General features: G+C 40.7%; 1 protein-coding gene and 2 long non-coding RNA genes across 3 annotated transcripts in view; 1 reads left to right on the plus strand and 2 right to left on the minus strand.

Moving 5' to 3' along the window:
* KLHL2 (kelch like family member 2) overlaps positions 1-2,330 on the minus strand; it is a 57,573-nt gene extending 55,243 nt beyond the window's left edge. The window contains 1 exon segment of the mRNA XM_040555777.1: positions 2,180-2,330. Coding sequence (XP_040411711.1) covers positions 2,180-2,202 — 23 coding nt within the window. The 5' untranslated portion in view covers positions 2,203-2,330.
* Positions 44-5,310, plus strand: LOC121069506. Its single transcript, XR_005819464.1, has 2 exons — positions 44-1,447; positions 4,825-5,310. It is a non-coding gene; the product is annotated as an uncharacterized LOC121069506 (long non-coding RNA).
* A 4,173-nt stretch (positions 5,311-9,483) lies between these two features.
* LOC121069507 lies at positions 9,484-11,053 on the minus strand. The gene is made up of 3 exons (XR_005819465.1): positions 10,852-11,053; positions 10,442-10,527; positions 9,484-9,586 (listed from the first exon to the last, which is right to left on the minus strand). It is a non-coding gene; the product is annotated as an uncharacterized LOC121069507 (long non-coding RNA).
* Between the last annotated feature and the right edge of the window lie 304 nt (positions 11,054-11,357).

The following is an 11,357-nucleotide window of genomic DNA, read 5'->3' on the forward strand; positions in this document are numbered from 1 at the left end:
CTTTATTTTTGGAAGGGAGTAAATGGGACTTGCAGCTCAGCTTATTCTTTACTCCAGGTAATTTTAGTTTCCCTTCTACCAGCAGCATATGGTGGGAGGAGAAGTAGGTAGAATTCCCTAGGAGCAATGAGTTGGTGACCAACACTAGCGAGTTTGACAGAGGCAGTCAGAGCTAACAATAAGCTCCACTACAGAAGACACAAACTATGCCCTAGAATATTTCAAATATACTCTGAAACGAGGGGAGAAGCAGCAGCTCTGCAACTACTAGCCTAGTACCAGTACAGACGGATGGCAGAACACACCACCCATCACCTCGGTCTCTCAACACCTTCACCGCCTGCAATAACAGAGCAGAGCTCTGCCCTTCCACCAGGACCTCACTTACTGGTTCATGCAGCTTCCAGGTCATCTCCTCTGACAGGAAGGCCACATGATGACTACTTTAATTCTTTGGGCTTTCCCTAGCAGCAGCATAAAACATAAATGAAGGTGACAAAAAATTGGTTGGTTTTGCTTATCCACTCAACGTACTGGAAAGCAAAAGCGACCAATCTTAGATTTTCTCACTCTCAAAAACCCACCCAAAATAGCAGGAGAAAAACTGAGCAGTGTGAAGAATCGTTAGCTCCATCTACAATGAACTCTTTATATAAGAAACACTTCAGTTCTACAGGCAGTTAGTTCTGTAGCAAAATGATTACATATACCTCTCAGTCACTACAACTGTCTAAGTGGCAAGTGGATTTTTCAAGCCAAGCCAATGAGTTCTGCATTTACAATCACAACGCTACCTTTACAAGATAAATTTGATTATTGTTCTACTTTGAAAATCCTTAACATAAGTGATATGCTCACCTATACTAATACAACTTTATTCCTGAACCTCCGAACTAGAAATAAAGCCAAATATATTGGGCACTATAGTCTCTTGGTGGGGCAACTGACCCCGGTACATCAGAGATCTGATGTGAAATAAAAACCCGACTTGCTCGCTTGCTTGAAGTAAGAATAGTCGAACTGAGCATACAGATGGGCTCCCAGAAACCCAACCTCCATTCTACCATACCCGAAACTTTTTACTTGGGCACATCTAGGAAAGCTTTAAAGAAAACTTCAAAGATAATTAATTAAGATTTTCACTTGTACCACTATATTTGGTGCACTGCAACAACTCGTAAAGCAAAGTTGCGGGCTCTACTTCTCATCATCCCAAAACTAGCTACAAAATTTTGGAGCAAAAGAGTACAAAAGCGCATCACGCAGTAACGGATAGCTAACAAGTGAGGCCCATCTACTGGACTCAAACTAGCAGTCAATGGCTGCACTGCACCACGAAGCCGGTAAGAATCAAAAGTTTGAAGCTCACGGACGTGACAGGACTCGGGACTGCAAGGAGCCCAGCAGCAGGGAAGCAGTTTTGCATCAGTCGGGAAAAAGAAATCAGGTGAGATGTTACAGCATGCACACACATGTTGCTGTGCAGAGGATCCATCCCATCTAATACACTTCTTCAGGCAGACTACTGACTGAATTCACCCCAAAACCGACAGGGAGGACGGGTGACATCAGGGGACACTAATACCCCGCCGGCTGCCCGCGACCTGCTTTAAAAAGGCACCCAGACACCAAGCCCCCCGCAGCGGCGCCGAGCGAGCCGGGAGGGCCGGGGCCGTCCCCACAGAGCCCTGCGACAACCCCCGGAGCCCTGCGACCAGCCGGGGACGGGGTTTTAGGGGCGGCGGGGCCGGCGGCAGCGCCTCCCCACGGGCACCCGGGGCCGGCGGCTGGCCCGGGGCGCTGCGGCGGGGAGCGGGCAGGGGCGGGATGCGGTGCGCCGCTGCCTCCAAAGCGAAGAAAAAGGGAAAAAATGAAAAAGAAAAAGAAAAAAAAAAAGAGAGAGAGAGAAATAAAGAAAAGAAAAAAGAAAAAGGGGGGAAAGGGAAAAAAATAAAAAGAAAAAAGGGGGAAAAAAGGAAAAAAGAAAAAAAAAATAAAAAAAGGGAAAAAAGGGGGGAGGGAATGGAGGACGGGGGGAAAGGGGGGAAAGGGGGGAAAAAAGGGGGAAAAGGGAAAAAAGAAAATCCCGCCGCTGCAAGCCGTGAGGCTCCCGGGGCGCCGCGATGCCCGCAGCCGGCAGCCCCCCTCCCCGCGCCCCCCGCCCCCGTCCCGCACTCACACGGGCGGCAGCAGCATCTCCATGGCGGCTCGTCCCGGGCTGGCTGCGGGTGCGGCGGGCGGCCGCCAGCACCATGCCAGCCGCTGCCCGGCCCGGCCCGGCCCTGCCCCTGCCCCGGCGCCGGGTGCGGCCGCCGGAGCCCCGCTGCCTGCGGCCCGCCGGGAGCCGCCGGCGCTGCCGCTTCCGGGGCCGCCACACGGCGCCTGCGTGCTGCGGGGGGAGGAGAAGGAGGAGGAGGAGGAGGAGGAGGAGGAAGAAGAAGAGCAGGAGGAGGAGCGGGTGGTGTCGGCCCTCTGCCCTCAGTCGTGTCGAGGAGCTCACTGCACTTCAGCCTGTGTAAGGTGCTGCTCAACCTTAAGGAGAAAGCCGGATACTACCCCAATACTCCATTTCTAGCAGCGAGAGGAGTCTGAGGGCAGTGCGTTTCAAGCAGGAGGCAAAGCAGAAAATGGCAGGTGCTTTTTGGGTGAAGGATGTTACATGTGAATACCTAAAGTCTTCACCAACGTGTCTAATGAAATCACGCTACTAAAGCTAAACGCATTTTAATTTTTTGCTTAATGTTTGCAAATCTCTAGTAATATTCCCCTCTAGGAAAAGGCAGTTTTAGTTTCTTCCTCAAGTTCTCTCAGTTGATGTTCGATTTGGGAACACTTCAAAAAATTTTAAATGGGGTTCCACTGGAGGCTTTTCTAAATGAAATCATCACAATTGCCAGTGCCTGCTTTTACAAAGTCTGTGCTTCACATCCGCTGAATTAGTCTGTTCTCAATAGACAACCAGGTTTGCCTCTGGGTTGTACTGGAGCAGACGAGCTACTGGTTAAAGATTTGAAAGAAACACCAAAACCTGCTTGCATGGCAGTCCGCCCCATAGGGACCAGCCTGCAATAATGCATTCTCAAATGAAGCTTTAAAAGTATTCCTTTCAGCCTGCTCCCCGGGGCATGGTATAGATGGATGAGGTCCGAATTCATCAGCAGGTCTCGCCGTGGTGGATTGGGTAGTGCTGATCACTGTCAAGTCATCTCTTCAGGTTTCCGCATCCCAGGGTAAACTTGTGCAGTTACTTCACGAGACAAGTGTCCTAGCTTTTACTGTCTGCAAAACCTGCGCAAATCTTACCAGTAATAGACTGCACTGTGGTGAAGGATCCCCATTAGACTATGAAGTCATTGTAAACTTCTCTAGAACCTAACGAGGAAACATTTCTGCACATTACTTGCATATAGATCCTACGAGCATGCAGGCAGTTGCAGATTCAGCCACTTGTTAACACAGCAGAACTATTCAGTAGTAGTCATTCTTAAGCAAACATTAAGCATTTCCAAACTGATTTTTTTCATTTCCTTGCAGAGTTCTTTGGCTTTTGAGCCAAATGTTTTATGTTAGCTGAAGTTACCTTTGATGCAGAACATCAAAAAGAAACAAAAATAGGACAAGGATCTATTTTTTTCTAAATTTTGTCTTTGTACTTCAGTAATCTTGAAAGGACTCATATACAGCTGTAAAAGAAATGATTGTATCCAAAATACATTATGTGGTTATGGCAAAACAACTGAGATACCTAACCATGAGAAAAGATATTTGAATACAGTATTTGGATTTTTACGGGATTACACCTGATCCAATCTCTCTTAAACTTAGGAAAGACCTTTTAGAGAAAAAAATGGATTTAAATATATGCGGGGATGTACGTGTAGTTTTGAAAGGAAATAGTCTAAGTTTCTTGACTATGATAAAACAGCTGCCATTTTTGTTTATGCAGCAGCGATTCAAATCACTGCATTTACTGAGAAAATTCACTGCTGTGGTTACGTCTCCCCCTGTAACAACACTTGGGCCCTTCCCACTTGTTTTAGAGTACAATGCTAAGGAATGCTGCCAATGCTTATTAACAACTGCACGGTTCTTCAGATACATGGACACTGGAGGTGCTTTACTGAAAAAGAAATGCTACACATGTCAGCAAAGTACATCCACTGAAAATGAAGCTATGCCTGCAAAGCTCTGCTTTCTAGCAAGATAGTTCCACAAGTTACAGAGACCTACAAATGACAAGGAATCCTGGTAAAACTCTAAGTATCTGCACACATATATGCCGTCCTAGCAGCATTTTTAAGGGATCACATGCCATGCTGCCATGGTCGTGCTAGAAGAAATCTCTGTTAGGTTTAGTCACAGAGAACACTGAAATAAGCCCTTACTAGTGTTTTTAATTGACAAACCCAGGTTAAGAAGACATTTCCAAAAAGGACAAAAACATGTCTGTAAGAACATTTACTCTTTTAAGATATTAGAAGTCATAGCTCCTAACAGTTTTGGCAGAATACTCGTGAGAAGATACATGATGTAAGATGCTACTAAGGCTGGGATTTATTTCGTGAAAAAGGGAGAGGAAAGGAAAGGGCTAGAACTGGAGGCTTAAATACCTGTCTGAATTGCTGCTGCTGCAAACAGAAAAAAAAACAGGCCCATCCTCACTTCCTGATCTGTTGGGTTGTTCATTACATTTGTATCTTACTGAATTTAGTTGTAGGTAATGTCTGTATAAAAATTATGTAAAAATAAATTGTTTTTATCCAAAAATCTTTCAGGGTACTTATACTTTTTTTTTTTTTGCCTGTGCACTTCACCCCCAGTAAGATTACCATCCTGCAGCAGAATTCTCTACAAGCAAGAGCCCTGCATCTGTATAGATCCACCAGGATTTATGTGCAATTCGTGACAGGACTTGAGGTCAACACAGACATCACCCATTACTGCATTCTTTTCTCTAAGATTCTAGCACTAATATCACCATTAAATAATCTTACTCTTACTCTAGTATAAGAGACGTTTTTCCAGAAGAATGCAATATTTAAAATTTCAGAGAACCACTGAAATAAAGACATGAATGCATTTGAGAAGATTTACGTTGGAAAGTAATGTGAAAATGAAAAGCAAGAAAGTGCACGCAGCAGACAGAGAAAGGGACCAGATTGCAGAAGAATATGTATCGGAGAGTAGGCAGAGAGAGAAAAAGTAAAATGTGTCAGCTGGAAATATTAAATAAGCAATAGCAAAGCAGCTGCTATCAAAAATAACCTGTACTGTGACCAAAGTCAGTTAAATATGATTAAATGTGGATAAAAATATTTAGTCTTTTCTCACGTTATTCTTCCATGTAAGCAATTGCAGGAGCACCAAAAATGATGCATACTTAATGAAAACAGTTGAAGAGTAATATTTATTCTGTAAAGTTCATGGATCTTATAACTATGATGAAAATTTGTAACTACGAACTGGCTTTTCAGTTTTTAAAATCAGACACGGTGTAATTCCCCAAGAGACTTGATATAACACATGTTCTAGTAAATAGGCTTTAAGTACTCCAGCCCTAGTTTTGGAAAAGAGCAAACAGTAAGAAGCTTCTAAGTTCTGCACAACAGAGAAGTTAGGCACTTGTGGTCAGCGCTGAACAGTACAGTGTTCTTGGTAAATTACACGCCTATTTTAGTGCCACGGGGAAAAGGAAGTCCTAGTTCAAGAAAGCATTACAAGAGAAATTAAGTGTAGGTCATCGCTTTGGCTTGTATTAGTACTGCTGATTACTCAGGCCCAAATCTTGATGAGCAGGTCTGAGGCCCAGTGCTGCAAAGGTTTATGTTTTACTTATGATGTATCCCTGAGATGTCTATGAAAGAGGTGATCCAGCTCTTACTCTCGTAAACTTGAGTTGCTTCCTCTGCATTGGATAAGGCAATTGTATCTAAGTTCAGTGTGCTCGGTTTACTGAAACAGCAGAAAACACACCAAAAATTACTAGATTTCAACTTGTAGCCATGTGATCCCTTAGACATGATGCAAAGGTAGCAATGGAGAACTACGGCAGGGATTTCACAGGGAAAGCTGAACCATTCCCATCATCATCAGCCCATACACGAGTCAGACAGAGCTGATGCTCCACCCTTCAACATGGAGTTATGCCTTACTGAAATAAATTCTATACAGTTTTTGTGTACAGACTACACACACATACACAGCACATGCACACAGAAGGGATTTACAAGATCCAGTTCTCAGCAACTCATATATCACGTGGATAAGCAGAACAGTCACAGTAGCCTTTTTGTTCTGAGAATTCATCCCAGTTTTTTTTTATGATCACTTTATTAAAAAAAAAAAGTGTAGAGTATTGTTATGTTCATTCCCACTTGTTTAACATGTCAAAACATTATTTTATTGCAGAATGAAGCAAAAGTAGTCTTCTACATAGATAATAGCTGTGAGGCATTGCACTTCGCTTACCAGATGCAAGTCCATCAAAGTCAGCATATTTCTTTTCCATCATAATTATTCCCCACTGTAACAGCTGTGTTATAAGGTAGTCCTAACCAATTCAACCAACTATTACACAGAGAGAATTTTTGAGAAGAAAACAGGAACAGCAAATGAAATAAATTAAAATTACATTAAATCAATTGTTATACTGCCATCTAGTGCATACTGAATGATCAACTATACAGAGAAATGCTATTAATTTCATAGAAGCACAGAATATCCCAAGTTGGAAGAGACCCACAAGGGTCATTGAGTCAAACTGGCTCCACACAGGACTACCTACATATTACACCTTATGTCTGAGAGAGCTATCCTCCTGAGAGCTTCTTGAACTCCTGCAGGCTCGGTGCTGTGACCGCTGCCCTGGGGAGCCTGCTCCAGTGCCTGACCACCCTCTCAATTTCAGTAGTTCATGGTACCTACGATTGGCCTACAGCAAAAGAAGAGTTAAACTCACCAATTTGAATGTAGTCATGCATATAGTGAGCTTACCTAAGAACAGTAATTGGGAGCAATTTGAACTGTGAAAAGTGACAGAGTACAATGAAAGAATAAATTTGAATATATATTGTTTCATATGCATATGAATAAGACTGGAGGAACAGTACCTGTGGAGTCTACTGGAGGGGCATTCAGCAAATGAAAAATAGTGTAGATGGGGAAGGAGCAGGTGGGATATAGTTCGCACATTGTACAAATTCTTTTGTTGTACAAAGAAACAATGAAATCAAAGACATTGAAATGTTAAAAGATGAGCTCAGGGATTTTGCACAGACAGGTTGTTCATAGAAAGTGAAAACCGTATCATGCTGCTGTGCAGGAAATTGAGTAAACCGTTGCTTGGAATAATCTTACTTTTGGTGTAAGAAAGACAAAGGGTGACTGAAAATTCATTGCAAAGATTTAAGGAAGGAAAGAGCTCGGGATCAGTACACTTAACTATGCAACATGTCTAGTAAAATTGGACTTCTATTATATTAAATAAAAAATGAAGGGGAAATTTAAGTCAAAGTATGGAAAGGTTTAGTTAAATAATTCTGGTACAAGCAGATGCTCAGCCAACGAGTAGTGTTCCTGGAGTACAATTTTCAGCGGCATCAGGAAAAGTCTCTTGCCAATTTTTGTATGCAAAAGAAGAACATTGTGATCCGGGCAAATGTACTGGGGGGAAAAATGGGTATCCTCAGAATCTAAAATATTCAAAAGACTAGCTTTATCAGAATGCTAATATTTAGCCATACAGCCTAAAACTTTAATTTATACAAGCCAGTTCCTGACAAGTTCATTTGATGATTTTCAGATAAAATATTTAGAAAGTTGGAAAAAAATGTGGAAAACAAAATCTATTTTTCCTTGAAAATTCATCCCCTATCTTTATTTTAATTTTATCAGTAGTTTTCTTGAGTCAAATTATCTCAGATGTTCCTCTTTTTTCAGGAAAATCATCCTAGACTCCATATAATCTAAACCCAAATATTTTCAGAAATAGGTCTGCATTTCACTTTCCCTATATAGTTCAGGTAAATGCTTGTTCTATTCTGATGGCTTTATAACGCAATGTAAACAAAGATGTGATTTTGAAAAATCAGAAGGAAGTGATGAAATCCATAATTAAAAAGTACTCTGCACAGGGAAAACTTTGCACCCTGCAAATTAGGTGTTTCCTTAAGCCCTAAATCATTTAAAACTAACTCACCTTTAATTTAAATAAGATACATTGTTATGCTCAGTTTCAAAGTTTCATTTTTACTTCTTGCATATATTTCTAAAAATAAATGTGAAATCAAGAGTTGTATACCTTCATTAACCTCATGTTATTTGCTTTTGAATGCAGCTGGAAATTTGGTACAATTTAAAAAAAAAAAGTAAGCAAGTATGCACATTCTGTTCTTCACAATTCTTTAATTTACTGCTATGTTATATCCTCTGTCTCATCTGCATCAAGCAGTCCAAATTCTCTTTCTACAGATTTAATAACTTTTATTTACCTATTTTCATCAGTCCTATTTTTGAACTCATTCATTGACACATAGGACAATTTGCCAAATAATTTGTCCTAATAAAACAGCAGAATTATGCAATGGCCCCAGTAAGCCTCCAGCATTCAAATTTGTATACTAATTTATGAAAGATTGAAAGAGTTTTTTTATTAAAACTAGTGTTCAATAGCTTGCATTGAAAGGTGTCAGAAATTTTAATAGGTTTTTTATTTATGAAGTCAAAGCTTTGTAGCAAGTGTCAATTTTTGATTAGATGATTATACCATGTATACAGTCCACAAAAAGCTTAGATGAAATGCAGTTTGCATTATATGAAAAACAGAAACTATACACTGGGGAGAAGGGTTCCTTTTACATGTATTCAGCGGTCCACTGTTTTTTTAATCTCCATGGGATTTTAAAAATTTACAGATGCTTGAAATAAAACAAGTACCTGTGAAGTGTCTGTAATTTGAGGTTAGAATATAGTTCACTTACTAAGTCTGACTGTCAGGACTGTTACAACCAATTCATGTGAATACAATTGTCTTTACTGTTATTTTTACCATTTCACTTCCCATTTCTATTTTTATTCACTGTAGGACGTTTCACAAGCCCGTATTCTCAGAGCAGAGACTTTTTTACACCAAGCTGAATACAGTTTAAGTACTAATTGCACCTGCAATATGAATAAGAAACAGTAATAATAATTACACCTTATAGCTTGATGTGAAAAGGTCGTGAGCTTACTCCTGTTTCCATTCATGCCAAATTTTAAATAAAACTGAGAAAGAAAAGTAGATATTAGACCTCTTTGTGAGGATACAATTGCAAAAGTTAATCCCCAAATATTGTAATTATTACTGATATGAAAAAGGTTATGCCTAAGTATAGGATTTAATCCTAGGTGTCTAGTCTATGCTAGCTTTCCTTAAAAGCTGTCTGCAAATAAGGTTATCGTAGCATGGCATTATTGGGCCATAACACATCTTTTTATCTTACCTGGAATATAAGAATGGGGCATATCTCAATCTGTTTAAACTCCCCAACAATGGATCTGCCCTCAGGAGGGGACTTTCAAGTCAGGTGCACGAAAATGACCATGTCTGCAACACAGATAAAAAATGTAGTTACTTGAGATGGTGTTTCCCGAGTGATTAATCAAATCCCTGATTCTAGGTTTCAAACAACTGTTCTAAATCACTTCATGTTTTTGATTAATACCTCTGTCCCCCGTACTTTTTCACCTCATATGTCATCCTTGCCAAACTCAGAATCCAACCCCTCCCCAAACCCCAAAAAAAGAACAAAAACATATGTGCATGTAAGCAAGCAAGCAAAATGTGGGGAGATAAATGTGCAGTTGAACACTTTATTTGGTTGTAAATGAAAGCAATGGTAGCTAAGCAACCCAAGATGATGTGTCACTATTTTTCATTTTAAATGAAACTTTTTTTGATTTCTTCAAAAAATTTTAATGCTGTTTTGATTAAAAAAAAAAAACTCTGCTCTAAAGTATTTTTTTAAAATCAATATAGATGTATTTATAGTCAAAAAATATTCTAGCTGTTGTCATTAACCGGCACTCGCTACCTTCTTGGCTATGTGACTCAGTACAGTATACCCACCAGCATTTCTGTTTATTCCAGGACAGATACATTAACCAGAGCACTGACAATGTTGTTCCTTGCACATCAGACATCAGGTAAACACTTCATGCTTTGCAAGATGAGCACAAGCTCAGTGGCATTATCCAAGTACGTTATATAGTTATGTAAAGAATAGGGAGGCTCTGGCAGTAAATTTTTACTCCTTGTAAAAATTGCACCATCAAGTTTCAGACTGATCTACTGAAATATCCTTAAAGTAGCTGGTCATTAGATCTGTTTAGATGTAGACCACACTGGCCAAGCTAACGTCTTTTCAAGGCAGAACACCTTCATAAAAGTAACACTACTTACTTGAACAGCAACCAGTGAATTGTGGCCTCACTTGTGTTTCACAGAAAAGGTTTGTCCTGTGACTGCTGACCAGCAGGATTTGTGTTCTTGAGAGGAAGGAAAAAAGAGGAAGCACAATAAGGAACACAAATAAAGAACATTCGGGTAGAGCAGGTGGCACTGAGCAGACTCATATCATGGGAGCTGGACTTAATCTTACTGAAACCAGTAAGTTTAATCTGTTTTTAAGGCAATTGACCAGATAGTTGAATATCTGTACCCATACAAACCACGAACAAATGAATGCAAGTCTGGAATGTAAATACTCTGGGTAGAAAGTGTCAGCTGAGTATTTTTCTACAGAAAGATACTTGATAGAAGTCACAGAAAAAGAGATGAAAAAAATTAAGACAATCAGAAGAAGTTCATACCTCAAAAGCAGCTTTTTCCCTTTGGCACTTCTGCACTCTTTTAATGGAGGCAGAGCCAAGCACACTGTTCAGGGTGACAATCTTGGCTTCTCATAAGTAAAGAAGAAAGAACAGCTCTGACTTGGAGATCATAATATCTTGTGTTCTTTCAAGCCCATTACAGCTTTCACAGAATCACAGAATGGTTTGGTTTGGAAGGGACCTTAAAACCCATCCAGTTCCAACCCCCCTGCCATTGGCAGGGATACCTCTCACCAGAGCAGGTTGCTCAAAGCCCCATGAAGCCTGGCCTTGAACACCTCCAGGGGCATCCACAGCTTCTCTGGGCAACCTGTGTCAGTGCCTCACCACTCTCAGAGTAAAGAATTTCTTCCTTATATCTAACCTAAATTTACCCTCTGTTAGTTCAAAGCTATTCCCCCTTGTCCTATCACTACACCCCCTGACAAAAAGTCCCTCCCCAGCTTTCCTGTAGGCCCCCTTTATGCCCTAAAGGCTGCTGTAAG

The sequence above is a fragment of the Cygnus olor genome, chromosome 4, assembly GCF_009769625.2.
Source record: "Cygnus olor isolate bCygOlo1 chromosome 4, bCygOlo1.pri.v2, whole genome shotgun sequence".
NCBI classification, from domain to species: Eukaryota; Metazoa; Chordata; class Aves; order Anseriformes; family Anatidae; genus Cygnus; species Cygnus olor.